Source organism: Amblyomma americanum, chromosome 1 (assembly GCF_052857255.1).
Source record: "Amblyomma americanum isolate KBUSLIRL-KWMA chromosome 1, ASM5285725v1, whole genome shotgun sequence".
Classification (NCBI taxonomy): Eukaryota; Metazoa; Arthropoda; class Arachnida; order Ixodida; family Ixodidae; genus Amblyomma; species Amblyomma americanum.
This window is the reverse complement of record NC_135497.1, coordinates 112,735,308-112,755,962: the sequence shown is the minus strand read 5'-3', so window position 1 is coordinate 112,755,962 and position 20,655 is coordinate 112,735,308. Positions and strand designations below refer to the sequence as shown.

At 43.3% G+C, this 20,655-nt stretch overlaps 1 protein-coding gene across 1 annotated transcript in view; it reads left to right on the top strand.

The window, feature by feature from the left end:
* The window catches only part of LOC144134971 (aurora kinase A-A-like), a 32,240-nt gene that overhangs the window by 8,646 nt on the left and 2,939 nt on the right, over positions 1-20,655 (top strand). The window contains exons 4-7 of the mRNA XM_077667760.1: positions 1,920-1,999; positions 8,160-8,298; positions 10,323-10,471; positions 20,196-20,427. Of these exons, the coding sequence (XP_077523886.1) occupies positions 1,920-1,999; positions 8,160-8,298; positions 10,323-10,471; positions 20,196-20,427 (600 nt within the window). The remainder of the gene's footprint in view (positions 1-1,919; positions 2,000-8,159; positions 8,299-10,322; positions 10,472-20,195; positions 20,428-20,655) is intronic.

The window sequence follows — 20,655 nt, the reverse complement described above, 5'->3', positions numbered from 1 at the left end:
CAGACATCAGAAATTGGTTCGGAAACCAAGCCACATGGAAATTGAAGGTAACGATTAAAAAGTGACTATAACACTTTCGGCAGCGTTGAAGATGAGGTTTCAATAGAGAAAGCAGTCATGTCTTCAGTGGGGCCATGGGGACTACAGTAAACAATATTCAATGGCTAGGATGATCTCTGCTATTCCCATGCTGATATTGCATGTTGAGAAAAGTCCTGCAGCGTAACCCTCCATTGCCCCTCACTTGATCGTGGATTGCATCCCGACTCAGCAGCCAGTCCCGTTTTAATAGAGATGAAACAGAAAAGGTATTCGTTAGCTTTGGAACCTCCATGCACATTAGATCCCCAGGTGGCCTAAGTTTTTTGGGCTTTCCACTACGCCACCACTTTCTCATATTTTACTCCTCCTTCCATCCCCTTCCGTCTTGGCATGGTTTTGATGCCTACTGAAGACAGTGCACACTTCTCTGAAAAACCAAATTAAAAAATTTTTTCTCGCTTTATTTTAGGCATACTCCCTGGCTACGTTTGCCTGCAAAGCCAAAATATCCAAGGTGCTAGAATGTAGGGCACAGTACACAGCATGTGCTAACTACAACAGTGAACACTTAAAGAAAGAAATGAGCATTTTAAGCTGGCTGTGTCAGCCATGAGTACATGGGTGCACTGTCTTGAACAATAATGCTGCATGACTAGGGCAATCCCTTATTGTGTACCTGTTCAAGAAAAGAAGCCACATCTACCTCAGCCTGATGCTAACATTTGCAATGCGAGTGTTATCTACTGATCGCAAATTTTAAAATCAGTAGAGCAAATTTGGTGGTTCTCGGAGCTTCACCTGCTTCCAGGTCAAAGGTTGGCAGTTTCTATGTCCCTACCTTACATGAAGCACATTGTCATCTTGCGACTACCGTGACTCTTTGTACACAACTGTGTGCTGCTGTGTTGGAGGCATGTACGTAAACAGTTTGCTTTTTTTTGGTCCGCTTAGATAATGACTGGGAGGTTTCATTTGCATTAGAAGTGGCCAGTGACACCTAAAATGTTTGAGCAAGAGCTATCTTTATTAGGTTTAGTTTAAGCTTCACTTTCCTGTTCGCTATTCTTTTGCAAGAGCTTCTGCTTGAATCCTTCTGAGGTCCCAGTAGTCCCTGTTCTACCATTTACATGACCTCTCCGCATTTTTTATTGCTGCTTGTAGAGTCTGAGATGGAGTTGTAGGCCAGCTTTTGTTCGGCAACTGAACGTGTCCATTGTGGCATTCCCGTGGTTGATTTGTTGCAACTCAGTTAAGTTTCTGAACTGGCTACTATGGCACTACTTCCCATCTAGACCGGATAAACTGCTGACACATGTGTATCTGTTTCATTCTTATGCAATTACAAGCTGTTGTAGTAGTTGCCACTTGTCCTGTGCCATCCAATACGCCAGACGGCCTTAGTGGGTCATGTCACGACGGGCCAAATTTTTAACCAGAAGTGAAGTGAGCAGGCTTGCTACTTAGGTCTAGCAATTCATGCCATTGTGCGCTCGAAGGCAATGGGCAAATCCCAGACTTCCGTTTTCAACAAAGAAGGGGCAGTGATAGCAGTGTGTTCTTGTGCTCCCACACCACTCTCAAAAGCATGCCTTTTCCAGTTTCCACCTACATCTCATGACAAGTAGCAGGTTCTCAAGAGCACCCTCTCTGGCATGCATGTTTGTTACGGCTCTGGTCTACCGGATGACTGCTTTATCGAGCATGAGAATGTGTGTGTTTTCGTGTTACTACAATGGAGCATTCGCTACCAATGCAATTGCAAGTAAGAGCTGCTGGTAGCTGGCTGAGATCTCAAACTCTTGGTTACGACTTGCTTTGAAAACACATATAGCCCACAAAGAGGCCCCGTAAAAGAATTGCGAAAAACGTCCACGCAGGTGATGTTTAAGTCGCAGCTCCAGAAGAACAACGTGGAGCACCAGCTGCGGAGGGAGATCGAGATTCAATCTCACCTGAGGTGAGGCTGCTATTTCATATTGCACTGCATGGCACATGACGCATGAAAGTTGTTGCACCACTTGCTGCATTCAGAACAATAACTGATGCTGAACACAAGGAAGACAGCCGACACAGCCATCAACGGCTTGGAATGGCGGGAGTCGGGACTAATCATATTCGAAGGAATGGAGAAGATGAATTGATATTGAACCATTAGATGGGTATAACGAGCTGGTGTTAAGTGACTTTATTGCTACAGAGTCTTTTTTTTCCTTCACTGCTGTTGAGAATAAATCATGATTTTTAGAACGGTAGCTCGAGGCTGCAGAACATTCCGCTTCTAGTAGTATGTGCAACGCATTCAATGTTTGTGAAAGCTTTCAATGTAAAGCAAGGTGAAAAATAGTGTGTCATTAGCTTATTCCTTAAGGGCATTCTTGAGGGAGATGTAGTTCTAGGTCTTCCTTCAGAAGCCGCCGCAGTGGCACAGCGGTTATGGTGCTCTGCTGCTGGCATGAAATGCGCGGGTTCAATCCCGGCCATGAAGGTCAGCTTTCAATGAAGGCGAAATGCTAGAGGCCATGTGTACTGTGCGATGTCCGTGTATGATAAAGAACCCCAGGTTGTCGAAACTACTGGAACCCTTCACCACAGCGTCCCTTTTTGCCTGAGTTTCCTTAGGACATTAAACCCCATGAATCCAGAGTCTTCCTTTCGAAGCCACACCACAATTGTTTCCTGAGACATTTTGGCATTGACTCCTACGCACACGTGGGCATACATGCTTGCTGCTTTTGTGATCAAAGAAGCGTTTGAATTTGGGGTCATGAGTTCTTTTGCGAGTGCTTTGTTAAGTGGTATGGGCACCACGCTCTAAACAGAAAGGAGTAAAAATGGGGTGTGCTCGAGGACAGATTACTTCCTTTTTTACTCCCATGTAGGGGTATTCGTGTTCAGGGTGCACATACATACATACATACATACATACATACATACATACATACATACATACATACATACATACATACATACATACATACATACATACATACATACATACATACATACATACATACATACATACATACATACATGCATACATGCATACATGCATACATACATACATACATACATACATACATACATACATACATACATACATACATACATACATACATACATACATACATACATACATACATACATACATACATACATACATACATACATACATACATACATACATACATACATACATACATACGTGCATGCATACATACATACATACATACATACATACATACATACATACATACATACATACATACATACATACATACATACATATATATACAAGTTTTATTCTCCACAAAGAAGTGGACGGAGGTGGAGGGAAAAGCTGTACATTTGCGGCTTGAAAAATCCTCCGCCCCCTTACAGTGTATACACCAGCAGAGTGGGGCAGTAGACAGTCCCATTATGTTGTTGCAAAGAGAAAAGAAAAACAGCCCTGTATCGCATCAGACAATAAAATAAGCCTAAATAAGAGTTTCAATAGAGCACTGGATTTGGACGCCTGGAGAAAAAATTTTTTTCGAAAATGAAACAATGTAATGTAATTGAACATAAGGATATACCTTTGCATTCATTCGCAAAAAAGAGTATGATTAGCAAAATATTTTTATATATTTGGAAGAGACATATTGAGTATCTGCGCCTTCTTTTTCTGCAGCATTCAATAATCGCGGAAGATTATACCGGAGGGTTTGTTGTCCATAGGCAGTGCGACATTATGGAACTTTCCATCGTTCTGGAGTTCTGGTGCTGCAGGTGTGATAATTGGATCTTAATTCTGCCATTTCCGTAAAAACTGTACTCTCTCGTTGGACACTTAAACAATACTGCCTGCATAATTTGTATTCGTATATATTTCTTACTTTCAATAAATTAAGCAAAGCAAAGATATGTGAAGAAGATGCTGTGTTTTGAATGTTTTCAATTATTCGTACTATTTTTTTCTATAGCCTTTCAAGCTTCAACACATTAGTTTTTGTTGATGTTCCCTAAACTAAATGAGAGTAGTTTAGTTGGGAGACAAAGAGAGCGTTGTAGACCATTAGTTTAACTTTTTTGGAAGAGTATAGCGGTTGCGATTTAAAATTCCAGTTATGCAGCTCAGTTTGCTGATTAGACTGTTTACATGATCATTCCGTTGTAAAGTTGAAGTAAAATATACCCCTAACCCCTTGACAGTATCTACCACATCAATGGCAGCGGATCTAAACATTACGGTTCCTTGTAACGAAATATGTTTAATTTTTGGTCGAAAAACTACCACCTTTGTTTTGTTTGCGTTAACTTTTAATTGATTGCTGGAAGTCCACGAGTCCAATTTGCGCAAAAAAATATTTGCTTTAGTAATTCCTCCAGCTTCAGAACGTGATGGCACCAAAGCACTCGTGTCATACATAGGCATATATAACGAACTTGGTATCTGAGCAGATATGTACAATATCAATAATGTACAAATTAAATAGGACAGGGCCTAAAATTCTACCCTGTGGGACTCCTGAAATTATTTTTTTTCTCTGAGAAATAACACCATATATGTCGACATATTGAAATCTATATGATAGGTAAATTTTAAGGAGAGCCAAAACATGTCCCCGTATACCATAATGATGTAGTTTTTCAAAAAGGATAGTATGACTAATATAATTAAAACCTTGGCTAAAATCAACAAAAATACCCATAACGATACATTTCTACTAAATGCTTTAGAATATATTCCTTATGGTCCAACAGTGCCAGCTCTGTAGACATGTCCCTCCTAAAGCCATATTGCGAAGTAGTTATTATATTATGCTTGCTGGAGAAGCGCGATATTCGATCTAAGATAATTTTCTCGAGACCGTTCGAAAAGGCAGGAAGAATTGACATCGGTCTGTAGTTCGATACATCATTTTTATTTCCTTGCTTATATAAGGCTATCACACTGGCGACTTGCATTTTTGTAGGAAAAAAAGCTGTAGAAATGCAGAAATTAAAAATATGCGCTAAAATGGTGCTGATTATACGTATCACATACTTGACGGGTCTTATTTGTATACCGTCAGCATCAACACTATGAGAATTATTTAAACTAAAAAAAGAGAACACACTTCATTTGCATCTGTTGGTTCAAAAAATATTGTGCTAGAGTTTTTCTGCCCTAAAGTTTTGTATGATGCCTGGTTTTTAGTAGAATCTCTGTTAACAGAGTAGTCATTAAAAATATTTGCCATTTCTTCTCCTTTTGACATCTGTCCTTCGTGAAAAATTTCTTCAACTCTGTTTTTTCTCGCTCCGAGCCATCAGTGTATTTAAGTTATTCCGCATTAAGTCAGTGCGCTTTACGTTGGAACCGAACATATTCTCATAGTACAGTTTTCTTGCTTTTCTTAGCTGCTTAGTCAAGTCATTACGAAATTTTTTGAACGTAGCGAGATCAGATGCTGTACGAGTTCGCATAAATGTTTTAAACAGACGTTCTTTCTTTTCTATCTTCTTCAATAGGTACTTTGTCACCCTTGGTTTTCAACATCTCTTATTACCCGTATGGCGTTTGAAAACGAAGTGACGTTGGTATACCGAAAGAAACAAACTCAAAAAGGCATCATAAGTTGTGTTCGCATTTGATGCCTGAAGAACGTTGTCCCAGCAAACTGTTTCTAACTCATGATAAAAAGCTTCTAAGAGGGTAGGTGTAACAGGCTCTAAAAGATTAAACACTTTATGGTCAGAGTTTCCCCGAGTACTAAATTTTATGCTACAAAACACACGCAAGTGATCACTAATAGGGTAAGTGAGAACACTGGAACTGACAAGGTTAGCATCATAATTTGTTATTACTAAGTCAAGAATTGTTTACATGGACGTGTCGTTAGTCGTGTGGGAGAAGTAATATGGTTTATACAGCCATTAGATAGCAATACATTTTCAAAATATGTTTTCTTCGTACTATTGCTACTCATATCAACGTTAAAATCACCGGCAAGTATCACATTGTATCTGTTTTGGTTAACAAATGACAATAAATTATCTAAAAACACAAAAAATTCAAGGAGATAACCATCCGGATGCGAGAACAAGTTGCAAATGCAGCATCTTTCACTTGCAGACAAATAATCTCAAAACTATCTGTGACACAAGAAAATTCTGAAAGCAAGACAGGCTGTACAAGAGAGCTTACTAGCACAGACACACCACCACCGCGACGAGAGGTTCTATTAACAGAAAAAGTTGACATATCAGGAAGGTCAAAAGTGTCACAACTGCTTGATTGCCATATTTCTGTTTTCATCAGAACATCAAAACAATTCTCAAGCTTTTTTGACAAGGATTCTAGTTCCGCAACCTTGTTGAACACAGACTGTGCATTTAGGTGAAAACAAAGAAGGTAACCATGTGTCTGACCACCAAGCTCTTTTAAGAGTTCTTCTAAGGTAACGTGCCCTAGGTGCGCCATTTCAAGATAAGGATCACGGGTTCCCGACTACACGAAAAAGGCATTTAGCTTCGAAGTGTGGAGAGGTCACTCATGCTCTTGATAACCTTAGCGCCATCGCCACTCTTTCTACGCACCAAAATTTTGCCATTGACATGCCACACATATGCAAAGCCAGCCTGTTTAGCCCACTCTTTTGTGGCTTGCAACAATACTCTGGAACAGTTGGCCATGTTTTCTGTGATGTACACTGAGTCGTATTTTTCCCTAAGAACCACCCGTTTCTGCAGTAAAGCGTCTCGAAGATTCTGCCTTACAAAACGGGCAATCACAGCTTTTGTCTTTCCTGGTTTCGCCGACATCATATGAAGTGCGAGGGTGTCCACCTCAGTGAGATGGTTCATGCCAATCTTGTCCGCCACTTTGTTGACTTTTGACAAGAGGTCCTCTCCTTCCGCCTCACGAATGTCATGAATCTCTATGTTCAAGCGCCTGCTGCGCCATTCTAAGTCATGGACACTGAGTTGTAACCGAGTTATATCTTTTGAGCCAGCATCTCTCTCGAGCTTATCAATTCTGCCTTTAATTCCTTTGATTTCCTTATCCTGCGTATCAAGGCGCTCTTTTATAGTGGCAAACTCTTCATGTAGCATCTGGATTGAGCTCTCTACTGCATCTAGCTTTTCAGTGAGAGGGAGAAGGGAAGTCAATTTCCTGTTCATTTCCACAATAAGTACTTTAAGGTCGGCATCCGTATTCGAGTCACCGTTTGAGGCGTCACCCTTGCCTCCAGTCGAACGTTTACACGCTTCACAATTCCAAACCTTCTTAGCCGACCAATGTTTTGAAACAAATGTCGTTTCACTCATGCCTGAACATATCGCGCCATGAAAACAAAATTCACACTCACTGCATGTGATGGCGTTATCGTCATTCTTTAGTTTCTCGCGACATTTGCAACCCCGAGTCATGGTGACCAATATCGACTAGCAGGTTTGACCAACCTGTAAAACACAGCGAAGAACGGATTATTCGACGTCCGCCCCGCTCTGCCGCTGCGGCCAAAGTGCATGGCGAACTACGCCCCTAGTTGCAAAAGTTTCCGCAGCTTTCGTCACAGCCGTCGGCTCCCGTTGATTGGCTCCGTCTTGCTGATATGGAAACGATGCTTGAAAACAGTGCTTGAGTTCAGCCTTCCCAAGGAAAACAGGCCACGGTGAGATTCTTGTCCGAAGCACCGCGGAAACACTGCAGCATCTGCGACTGTAAAACACAGCGAAGAACGGATTATTCGACGTCCGCCCCGCTCTGCCGCTACTGCCAAAGTGCTTCGAATGCGCTCAGATTCTTGTATTGTACGGTCTCAGGCCTTCGGTATTCTCGGATGAAAAAAGTTTGGTCTTTTAATTCATTTGGAGAGTATGGTGCACTCTTTTTGAAAGGTATCTGAAATTTCCTCATTAGTACTACTCATAAGGCCAGCCATGGGATTGCCAGGCTTTTCGCACCAAACTGCACCGTTGTATTTAACCTGCTCAATGTTGCAGCAAATAAAATTTTTTCTTTAAAATTGGTTCATATCTGCTCCTAAACTGAATTTAACGCAAGGAAGGGCCACACCCAGGTTTCCTAGCTACAACTGTATGTAGCTGCAGAGGTAAGCAACTCGTGAAAAATGGTGTCCCTCATGCAGGCACCCAAACATCTTATGCCTCTACAACTGGTTCCACGACGAATCCCGGGTGTACCTCATTCTCGAGTATGCGCCCCAGGGGGAGCTGTACCGTCATCTCACCAGAGAAGGGAGATTCACCGACCAGAGAGCTGCCACAGTAAGCACCCTGCCTGCTTCTGCACCACTGTGATCTCTTCTAGGTGATCCCAGTGAGACACAGTGCTGTTATACTGAACAGCTTTCCTTAGAATTTATACTTCCATACATGCTCAATATTGGTACTCGCTGTCTGTTGTGCCACTTGCCTCTTGTTTCAGTTTTTATGGCGACAGACTTGCCAGGGCTTAGCCTATAGCTTGGCCGTTTATGTGGTGCCCTCTCTGTTTAGAGCTGTACACTGCACCCACAACAAACGAGGCTCTGCTTTGTGTTAACCACTTGCACTGCTGTGCAACATCACTGGATGTGATAAATTTTAAAGATATAAACATAAATTGCCTTTCCCACGGCGGTTGAGGCTTGATGTTGAACCAGCTGTATGCAAGATTTTGGTATACGTTGGAGGAGACTCTGGGCCAGATTGTTCTTGAGCCCTTTATAATCACCTTTTGCACAACTTGTGCATATTTTCTGAGCTTGTCAACTATGCGCCATAATTGGCTTCCGTAGCCTTATTGTTTTGGAACACAGTCATAACTGTGAAGGTCAAATGAGCCGCAGCTTCACTACTGACGGATGAGAAACATAAGGGCATGAGATCAGGTAGTGACTACAATACGTAGGATCAGGGCAAAGGCCAGCCAGAAATAAAAATAAGCAGGGTTCAGTGCGCATTTGCCTCCTCGGGTAACCCCATGCAATACCCTGCCTCATGTGCGGGAGATAGTTGTTTCAAACTACACTGCCATCGGGTGCCTACCTTATGAGCACTGGCATACAATGGCTTTGTGCTCCCTTTCCCTGGAGATAAGATTCAATTTAAATATGTGCACCTGCCTATTTTTCTTCGCGAGTTTCGGCAGCGACCTCACAAGCAATGCTTTTGCTGAATGTTAACGGGGAGAATGGTTTACGACAGCTTTTTATGTATTGTTTTGCTCATACTGTGTGTAGGAATTTTTTTAGGTACTCATCGTGATCCTGGTAGACTTGGTTGTGCTACGCAGCATGAGATGGTAGTTTTAAGCTGCGGTTGGCAGCTTCTAGCTAAGTGTGATAGTAGATGCCAATTGGTAATTAGAAATTCTGAGAAAACTCAGCCTTCAAAAACAATTCTGAAAAATATCACATCACAAATATATGTGCGAATGCATATAATTCCATTATTTCATCATGATAAAGCTTTGTCAGTCAGGCTAGCATTCCATTGGTGTGTATATGAGGCGGAAAATCGCAGTGCCAGCACTTGAAACAAAATTTGATTTAAAGGATTTACTCGTCTTGCTTTCACTAGGGGCTTAACGGTCCAGAGACGTGTTCAACAAGCCGCCGCAGAGGCTTAGTGGTTATGGTGCTCGGCTGCTGAAACGAAAGACGCATTTTCGATCCCGGTCACAGCGGTCACATATCGATTTAGGCAAAAAGCGAGAGGCCAGTTTGTTCTTAAGTACAATGTATGTCACCTACATTATGACTTGGGGTACTTTGACAAGCACTGAACTGTTATTTCATCTGTAGTGTTCCAGGCCTTTTTTAGACTTTTGGTGTCTGTGTCTGTAGTGCACAGAGTACGGTAGTATATTGAGGCCACTTGCTGCCGTTTTATGCAGCTAATGGCCATCATCCACCCTCTCCGGAAAAAGCCAAGTGAGTGGTGTTTTCAGAAATGTTATTGGCCGAAAATTTATGCTAGATTTTAACATGATTCACAAGACCGCTTACAGTTCCAAAGTCAGCCATCGAAGAAGCACATCAGTTCTGGTGGCTTGTTCCCTCGTGCAGTCCACTAGTGCTGTTAGCCATGCTGCTTGGTCACATACTTCATACCTCTTGTAGTATATTTAGACGGCAACAGCATTTGAGCAACGTTAAGTGTTGAAGGTTTAAGATATACCATTGACAAAGAGACCATTCTGGAGCCACTAATAAAACCACCACGACATATATAGCGGTGCTGTGTAAAACAACAGGGCACGGTTGCCATGCTCTTGAGGTTCTGATGGGCCTTTTCCTCTTGTGCAGTACATCTACCAACTGTGTAATGCACTCAAGGTCTGCCACAGTCTAAATGTCATCCACCGCGACATCAAACCCGAGAACCTGCTCCTGGGCATCAATGGAGAAATAAAGATTGCGGACTTTGGCTGGTCCGTACACACGCCCTATTCAAGGTAAGTGTATCAACCATTTTTTTTTTCAACTTGCAATCTCTTTTCTTTGTACCTGGGGATTGGGTGAATGTAAAGGAGACTGTATTACAGCCTTGTTTTGTGTGCATCTTTGCTTCTGTTGTGCACCTTGTGCACCTTACACAGCAGCGCAGTGGCCATAGCATTTGGCTTCTCAGCACACAAGATCTTGGTTCATCTTCGGCCATTGCTGCTCCATTTCAACAGGGGCGAAATGCAAATCCACCTTTTTGCTGAGATTTTGGTGCTCACTAAAGAAACGCCAATATTTGAAATATTGGCCTTCTGCTGTATTATGTCACAGCGAACGGCAGTTTTTGGCACGTAAAAGTTAAAACACACTAATCTACTGTCACGCCATTCTTCATCAGTGAGATACGCAAGTGATGTGTTTAAATTTCAGTGTATTACGATAACCCAGTTGAACATCTTAATAACAAGCTGGAAAATGAATGAGGCTGATTATGAAACTCTTTTTAAAGCGGGGTTCGGGATGTATGGTGATACTCTAATTTGCTGAATAAAAGCTGATTTGTCCTTCACAGTAGTGCTTTCCTGTAATAATCTGCAGTGCCTGTGTATACACATGCATGCGCATATAATGGCACTACAACTTTCAAGAGGTAGTTGTCCGTGGTGAGAAAGGAAATGTATAGAGGTAACGGCATGTGTATGAGGGATTAGAGGGCAATCTTCCTCAATTCAGATCAGCCAAAAAGAGCTGGTTCTCAGAGCCTGGTACACGACAGCCACGCATAAATATATTGTACTCAATGTTTGTTCTTCAAATCTGCCGGCAGGCGGCTTTATACCTTTGTGATGCAAAACGTGACCCGATTCATCTTGATCGATCGCATCCAGCCAGAGCCAAATCTGCGTTGTTCAAGACTGTTGTGGTAACTTTGCACGTCATATCTCGAATGTTCCCTATCAGGTTTAAATTCAGCACGACCAAGAGCTGCAGGCGCACCGACGACCTCTGAGCATACTAGCTGCTTTCTCCACCGACGAACCATTCAGTTAATTGTGGGCGCAGGTCAGCCGAATAACAGTTTCTTTTAGAGGCTTTCTTTCACGGTCGTCCTCAATGCCTGGATTGCCTTCACCACTACATGACAATTAGCCATGCATTGCACTTGCATCAAGGGCATCATTGTCTCTGAAGGTTCCTTCGCATTCTTTGCTCGCAAAAATGTGAAATATTGGCATGCCACGGTGGTTATGGCGCTAGGCTACTGACCCAAAAGACGCGGACTCGATTCTGACAGCACCAATCACATTTCAATCGAGATGAAATGCTAGATGCCCGTGTACTGCCCTCCATACGGCAGCTCATGGCCATAGTCTCTTTGGGATGTTTAACGTCTAGAAACTGTAAAGCTTGTTTAAAGCAGATGGATGATTGAGTTGAAAAATTTTTTCTCATAAAAATGGTTTATTCGAAGAATTTTATTCAGCTGAAAAAAGTAGGGTAGGAGATCAGCATCACAACTAGAAATGGCAGGGTTTTAACACAGCTAAAATGCGAAACAATTTGCTTAGCCTGGCTGGCTCATGGTTTTTCTTTGTTGGACCGTCGGCACGTCTGGCAACAAAATTAGAATCGGGTAAAGGTCTGTTCGAGGTTAAGCTGATGGAAGTTGATCAAGATGTCATTGTGTTATGCACAGCGCGCATGTGTGGTGCAGATTAACGCAAGGCGTGTTCGGCTGCGTTGGTAGCATAATGCTATCGTGCACTGGTCAGCGAAGCTGATCTGTTCATGGTGCCACGGGTTCGAATCCCAGTCATGGCAATGTTTACTTTATAATTTATTTATTAATCTATGCTCTTGTCACAAACCTAGAAACATAGCAAGATCTTGCTCGGGCTTTACGCATCGGAAAATTGATGGGATTTAAATCGGTTGTACCTAATGAAACAAGCAAAAGACCGGAGCAAAAGCTCAGACTGAAGGGAGCGTGGCGAGCTTCTCTCTGTATACGCCTAATCACGTGTTCATGTCACGTGGTACGGTGGATGCTCGACGCTGGTGGTGCAGTCACATGGTATGACGTCAGGCGTGTGAAGCCTGGGTGGAAAGTGCAGCTTTTGTTTCAATCATTGATGACTAGCCTGTTTCTGTAAAACTTAAATTTTGTTTAAATTGATGGTCAGCCACACAAGATTGTAATAATTTACTAAGCAAACAACGTCGGATATATCCGTTTTATTTTTTGGAAGAAGCGTGTGGGTTAGCGATACAGCTCAAGTTACAAACGAGTTTCGGATATATTTTCTCGGCATGTAAATCTCAGGTTAAATAAGAGAACGTAGCTTCAAGAATGGTGTGCTGCTCAACAACTTTTATGTCCTATCCGCTGCCTAAAATTGAGCGCTCTCTTGGGAATCCTTTATTTTTAAGCTCGGAAAAGCATGACCATTGTTTTTCGGGGATTTATTCTTAGCTGATTTGATTGTGACGGATGTCAGTCATTTAGCGATGAAATGTCCTCCTGTGTTGGGCTGTATTAGGAGAGCTGTAAGAGTTCAAGAATTACCCATGCATGTAATAGCTTTCCTTCTTGGTGGATGCACAGATGCCAGCCGAGGCTGTGCTCCACCAAGATAACACTGTGTAATCCTCTGACGTGAGCATTCACACCATCTCTGCCTGAAAAATGACACAACAAAATTAAACATTAAAGAAGGGCGACGCTACCTGGCTTTCAGTATTTTTCAGTCTGTAAGTTTCACCCCCTGCAAATGGCAGTTTTACACAAAAAGTCTCACACAAATATCACTATTTTATAATACACACCTGCTCATTCGGAAAGTGCTATAAAAACACTGAGGGCTCTTCGTCGGAGAGTGTGATACACTTGCGGCAGCTGCCATGTGCAGACAATCCTCGAGCACTGGCCAGGGTGCTTTATTTCTCTGGTGTGCTTTTTCTTTTTGGTTGGCTTTATCAGCTGGGGAGCTCTTGCAGGTCTGCATCTGCAAGGTTTGAATTACGCCAGTCCTGATAATATTGCTCTCGTCATACAGTCTTCCTGCTTCCCGGATCCTATTCTCCAGCACACATTCTCCAGCAAACATTCTCAGGCGGCGTCAAAAAAAAGTGGTTTTTGAGAATAGGAAATGGTGCAGTAACTGTCCTGCTTCATGTTTGACACCTCAAATGCGCATCAGGGAAGGAAGGTGGGAGTGAAAGAAGAGATATGGGTGCTGCAGTGGAGTACTCCAGAATAATTTCGACCACCTGGGAATCTTTAATGTGCACTTACATCGCACATCACATGTGCGCCTTTTGCGTTTCGCCTCCATCGAAACGCGGCCACCGCAGTTGGGTTCAAACCCAAGTACTCCGGCTAGGTAGCGTAACGCGCTAACACCAGAGCCACCCCACCGCGAGCCGCCATCACATTCAGTAAGAAAGAACAGTGAATGGTTGAGTGGGCAATTTGATTCGAAAAAGGTTAGGACGCCACACTATGAAAAAGTTCAGCAGGGCACTGAGATGCACTTGGCTTCGTCACTGGGTTCCATGGAGTCTTCTGGTGTCTGGATGTGGAGGGCAGAGGTGTACTGGGGTTGGAGGCATTGGTTTTCTCTTCAGATTAGTTACTGGTCATGCCAAAAGATGCCGTGTGGCAGTGCATGATTTTTCATTGTACTATATGACTCACAGATGTAAAATTAAAAAAAACATGACGTACAGGAAAATATAAAAATGTGGTATGTGAATACGCATTCTTGGTGCTGCACATGTGCAGGTCTTGGTATGCAACAACATACATTTAGCACTGTCTTTGCGGGAGATGTATGCCACAGTGGCCTTGAAAATATTAAGATTTGATGCTAAACTGAAGGTGAAGGTGAGTTAATTGCTGCTCAGGGGCCTTTCACATCTCTGGCTGTGGCGTGGCAGTTGCACTGTTTAGTTTGTGACACGGAGGCCTCTCTGCTGCATGAACTGTGGGTAATTTACGGACTGGACAGCTCTGTGGAATGAACTACAGATGTTTTTCACGTTTTGTTACAACACAGGCTGTAGGTTAACAGTGTGTAGTTTAACAGTGCAAGTTAATGGGTTGTAACTATGTGCTACGTGGCCTAATACAGTCCATGTTCAACATGCCATGAAATAAACTTGGTGCAGCTGGCACGCCGGATAATACTGGTCCAGTGAACCAGCTGCTATACAAAGAACATAAAAGCGTATGTGGTTGCCCAAAGGTCAACTCGGCTTTACCCAAATATTCTCTATAGCCTTAAGGGGCTCTGAAACACCTTACGAGTAGAGGACACCAACTTGCTCAATCACTGCATTGTTTTGTCATGAACGCCTGAGCCAAATTATACGCTCCTTCATGCAGCAGAGATCTCACAATCACGCGCGAAAGATGGCGAACCCTTCCTCGCGACTTTTTCATGTTCTGACCCTCCTCCGTCGCTCGCATATTTGTATACAAGTTGAGTGATGGCTATTGGTTAGATTCCTTCCGACGTCAGGCATCTACCAAGGCCGCGGATAATAAGCCGTGTAGTTCCGGTGGGTCAGAGAGCTCTCCCCCGGAGGTGGAGCCGGCGGAGGAGCACCGACCTTCCAATGTGCAAAAAGTGACGAGAGGAGAAAAAAAGGCGCGAAGAGGCCAAATTCAATTTTTGACTACAGATAACTCTGTTTCTACAAAGCGCATTAAAAAATTCTTCTTGGACAGTACTCGTGAAGCAGCGTTCTTTAACATTTCAGGCATAATGCAACTTTATCAGAGCCCCTTTCAGAGCCCCTTTAATGGTATGCCTGTTGGTGTCAGGGTCTATGGACATTGTAAATCGTCAATCAGACTGAGGATGAACAGTCAACTACTAGCCAGTTGGCGATGCAGCTCCTGCTAAGCACCTCTGTGACCAAGCCTGCCACTTGATTCTGTTGAGACAGCACTCACCGGCACCTTGCCATGAACCCAGAACCTGAACTGCAGCTGTGCCATATTATTGCCAAGACGGGCTTCCAGTCATTTAGTGGTACGCATGGTATTGCAACCCTTCCCTCCAAGAGAGCAGCAGTTAACCAAGCTTAACCAGGTTAGTCGGCAAGTGGGAAGGCATTAGAGCCTACTATACAGCAAGGTTTACCGATTGAGGGTCGGAAATCTTGCAAAGATACGACCAGCTGTTAGAGCGGACTGCAGTTTGTGAGCCTAAAGATTTCACTGCTTGCAAGGCTGCACTAGTGCGACAACACACTTGCTTGCTATGCCAGTGTGTTTTTTAGAAAATTTACATACCATAATTCTAAACAATCGGAATTATTGGCAGCATCGCATGGGTAAGCTGGATGGCGGGGCTCACAACAGTTGACGTCGCACTCTCCTGAAATACCCCTTGGGTAGAGGCAGGCGAAAATGTGCAGAGAGGTGTTGATCATTTCTCTTTAAATACAAAGGCCGAGCGAGTCCGATGGAACGTTGCCCTTTAGGGCGACCGACCGCGGTAGTAACACGCGCAGGAGTTGATTAGAGACCACCCGCTGAGAAGACGTCAGGGCCTGCACCGCGGCGCCATTCAGTCATCGTGTCGTTCTGCAGGCGACTAAATAATGTTGTTTATCTTCTTCCTCCTCCTCTAGATTATTCGTTCATGCAGAGTTGAAACTTGACTCTTAATGTTCTGCTGTGAAGTCAAAATGTTTCATGGTGCTGTGATGTGGCACCACATCCAGATAGCGGCCACTGTTATCGTGAGTAATGAAGATTTTAAATCTGGAAAGGTTGTGCAAGAGCGTGGCTTAAACTTCATGAACTTCACTGATATACATGTTAATGCTGAAGAACTATGTCTGTTTATTCTCTAATCACAGGTAGGAAAAAATATGTTTCAGCAAAAATTATATTTTAGAATGCTTGCATCACTGAATGTTCGCGAACGTGCCTTCATCTCTGGCACTCATTCGGGGTAGTAGAATAAGCAGATGATCGAATTTTTATTGGCAGCAAAATTTCCTCTAAGGGGTCTAAGGTAAAGTTTTTGTCAGTGATTTTTACATGAAAACCATAAATGGGCAATAACTCATTGTTTCTGGCTATTTTCGCAGGTCATTATGAATTCAGCCATTGTTGCAGGCTAACGTTGCTGCAGGCTTTTGTAGGCTATTTATAAGGTGACTCTTTCGTTTTCCGATATAAGCAGCAGCCCGGAAAAAGAAAAAGCGGATATCTGCCCAGTGCAGGCATCAAACCTGAATTCCTTGGCACGGCAGCCCAAGGAGCCTCAACCACTCGGTCAAAACTATGCATGCAGTGCATGTAAATGTTTTAGACATGGGAGGCTTGTTTCTACATTGTTAATGTTTTTGCTTCTTTTGGCCTTTTCACGAGCCAACGGCTGCAAAATTGATGTTTGTTCTGCATAAAGCTTGCTTGTTGGCCTTCTTACAGAAACTCTCATTAGGTAAATTACGAAGCCATAATTTTTATGCTAGTCCTCTGTGAATTGACTGTCAATTCTTGTTAACTGAACGCATTTATTCACTCTGAAATGAGTATTTATGGAAACAACTTAAACACACGAAAGTGGTTAGAAGGCGAACCACCATTCAAGTTGCTGGTCGCCGCAGTGGCTCAGTGGTTATGACGCTTGGCTGCTGACTCGAAAGGACGAGGGTTCGATCCCGGCCCCGGCGGTCGAATTTCGATGGAGGCGAAATTCAAGAGGCCCATCTACTGTGCGATGTCAGTGAACGTTAAAGAAACCCAGGTGGTCGAAATTTCGAGAGCCATTCACTGCGGCGTGCCTCGTAGTCTTAGATGTTTTGTGATGTTCAAACCCCTTAAGCCTTAAGTTCAAGTTGCTTGTTATTGCACAAACGGGCCTAAGTCTTTTTTGTCCACCCGCTTAACAACCTGACGTGCTAAGCTGGGAATAGTCGCCTTGTTCACGCAACACATGTTGCCATACGTAGACATGTAGCATCTTCGAACCGTGGTTCAGACGCTATGTGTTGAAACAGTTATGTTCGTGGATTTTTGAAGGTTACCCTATTCTAATTGAACTTGTGCTGTAGGTTTTTCTCTCGTTCCCGATTGCTTTCGCAGAGTTTGGCAGCCATGCGACATTTAATTTGGGCTCAAGTAGAGTTTGAAACTTGTCATTTTCACAGCTTCGGTTCTGTTGTTATCTGTGGGCAACACTGCATTTTAGACTCTCATACAATTCCAGCACATCCATACGCACTTCTCTCTTCAGTAACAAAATTCTGAGGCTTGTATTTGGTAGTCTTAAGCATTTTATCAAAATACTCTTCATTCTCAGTCACTACTTCAGCCATTCAGCACGCATATGAGTTTTTCTAGCTTCTGGCCGCGGGCTCAGTTTCAGTGTCGATGTGCTGTTTCCGCTGTTTTAAAACTTTTCCACTGTGTTTTTGAAAACTGGTTCGTGGTGGCCTTCGAGAGGACTCGAAGCAGTGTGATGTGGCTACCAACCCAAAAGGTTTGTGAAGACCCACCTGAGTTGCTTTTGAAAAGTACGTTCGAGTAATAGTAAGGTGCTGCCTGCTAGGATGTCGCCGTAAAACATTTCTCACTGCAGTCGTCGCCTCCAGTAAATCTCTCATTCTCAGTTGTAGCACAGTAAACTGTATGCTAAATTGAATTTTAGCATGGCATATACTACGGCCACTCGCCAGCAGCGACTGGGAAGGTGTTCGCGAACTGTGCGTGTGAAGAGCCAGGGCTGGACCTGTGAAGTTAGCTGTGATACAGTGAAATGGGCCACATGCCGATAAATTCTGGACCTGTGCATTTTCAATTGGGAGTTCGTGAACTCAATTTTTTTCATATAGTAGAATTCAACTGTAATAATCAAAATATCAGTAGATCTCCCCTCTACAGGCCTGTATTTTTTGGTGTTGACATTTTACTATCATCAAAAAAGTTCTCTATTTGTTTTCTGTGGCACTCTATACTACTCTATGCAAGCGTTCGACAATCTTAAAAGGAAGGTTTACTATGCATGAAAAGAATGGACCATTTTGTCAATAGTTCCCTAACAGTACCTTACAATATTCCACCGTTCGTTCACAATTGAAATTGATGTCCTCGAATCCTGGACTTGTTCGACGTCTGCAGGATCGTGTGATTGGTGCTCCGGAAAAGCATTAAGAGCAGAGCGGAGAAAACAGTCTCGCAACTCTGTCCGTAACCACAGCAAGCTCTCTCGCCAAACTTCAGAGGTGCGAGGAAAATTAAACTTGCCGACAGGTGCCATTGAGGTAAAGCGCCCAGCACACATTGTGAAGAGAGTTGCTGAAAATGTGGAAAGAACGCGTCACAGGTTGCTGAAAAAGAGGAGGCATTGGAAAGAAGCCGCGAGAAGTAAGAGAAAAAGGGCTGATGTGCCCAGAACTGGGCAGTTCAGTGCACGAAGAAGCGAAGCAGAGGAGACGTGTGCTGTGTGAAAGGTCACTGCATTAACATGCGGGAGGCTTCCCGTAGCATGTTGCCGATTCCTTATTTTTCATTCTTGGAATTGTAATCTTTCTGTTGCTGAAAATTGGAGGCTTTAGCCATATATTTCTTCAGCACATTTTTTTATTGCTGGCTATCATTGATAGCTACAGGTGGCAGCTATTCCTGTGGTCAGTTTATAACTCGTTAGGTTTAAAGATCCCGTTCAACAGAAAACCCGGCGACTGTGCCGGTGTGACTGGATCATCCTGACTGGTAAAGAGGGTAGTGGCCGAGAAAAGTAGTTTTACGGTGAACAGGTGGTCAAGCGGAATCGAACCACTTTCCTTTGGGCCAGGAGCTGGGCACTCTACCTCTACACCACCGAAAAATGTCTCTTCAGTGTATAAATGGAGGCCTTGTACGAGCGCCTAACACCACACAGTAGCGGAATTAAATTACAAGAACACTGAGTTACTTAAGGTCACGAATTAGCATCACCAGTTAATATGGACATTGATGTGTAATAAAGCAGATTGTTATGGTAGCAAGCGTGTCGATATCTGTGAAAGGGTGTACCAAGGAACTCACAAACAATCAAAGGGAATTTTTAATGGTTTCAAATCATAGTCGTAAGGTGAGCGCCAGTGTCACCCAAAGGTTTTTTGTGTTGGCCATTGTGTAAGACAGTACAGTATCTTGATCATTACCGGCTGTTATATTCAACCATAGTTTCGGACCATGTTGGTAGCAATTTTCAACGGTGCAAGATTGATTCATTGGGTCTTTTAGGGTTCAAATAGTTCTGAATGTACACTGCTTGGCACAGAATTGAAGAGGGTATTCAGTTGACTTATTAATGTTTTAAAATGTTCGAAACAGCATTGTATATACAGAAGTTTCCCGCAGGAAAATATTTATGGTGTGCTCATTTCAAAGTTCTGGATTTCAGTGCGTGTCGTCAATACAGATTGCCGACATGTTTTTCCAGCCTTTTCGTTAATATCCTGCATAGGAACTAACAGTGCAGTACCCCCTAGCTTTTTCTGTCTTCATTTCACAACTAGCCTTCTGTCATTGCCCACAGAATTGCGATGCCATCCTCTATTCTTGTTCTGTTCTGAATGCCCATCTGTTTGTGTGGTCTGGCCAACTGGCCTGTAAGACTTATCATCTGGCAGCAGGAGCAAAGATACTGCTTTAGCATCCTTTCTTGTATTTAATTGCGCTTCATTGTCCTCTAATTGTGGTTCTTGCAACCCGGTCTGCAGGCGGGCGACCAGGTGCGGCACACTAGATTACCTGGCACCAGAGATCGTCGAGGGCATTGTGTACGATGAGAAGGTTGACCATTGGGCCCTGGGCATAATCATCTACGAGTTCCTGGTCGGCACGCCGCCTTTCGAATCTGAGACCCGGCAGGAGACATACCGGCGCATTCGTGACGGAAGAGTCCAGTTTCCACCATATGTCTGCGCTGATGCCCGGAACATCATTGTAAATGTGAGCAAGTTTGCCTCTGAGCAAACTGATGATTTGCACAAGACACATCTAGTACACTCCCGTGAAACGGAGCTGGCACGTAAGATACCTAGCAGGGAAGTACGTCCTGGTGACATGCTGGCAGGAACACTTGGACACTTGTTTATAGGCTAATGCAATGCCCAAATTGACTCTGCTTTCTCGGTCATGAATTGGAAGGTTGATGCGTGTAAGGATTGTAGACGTAAA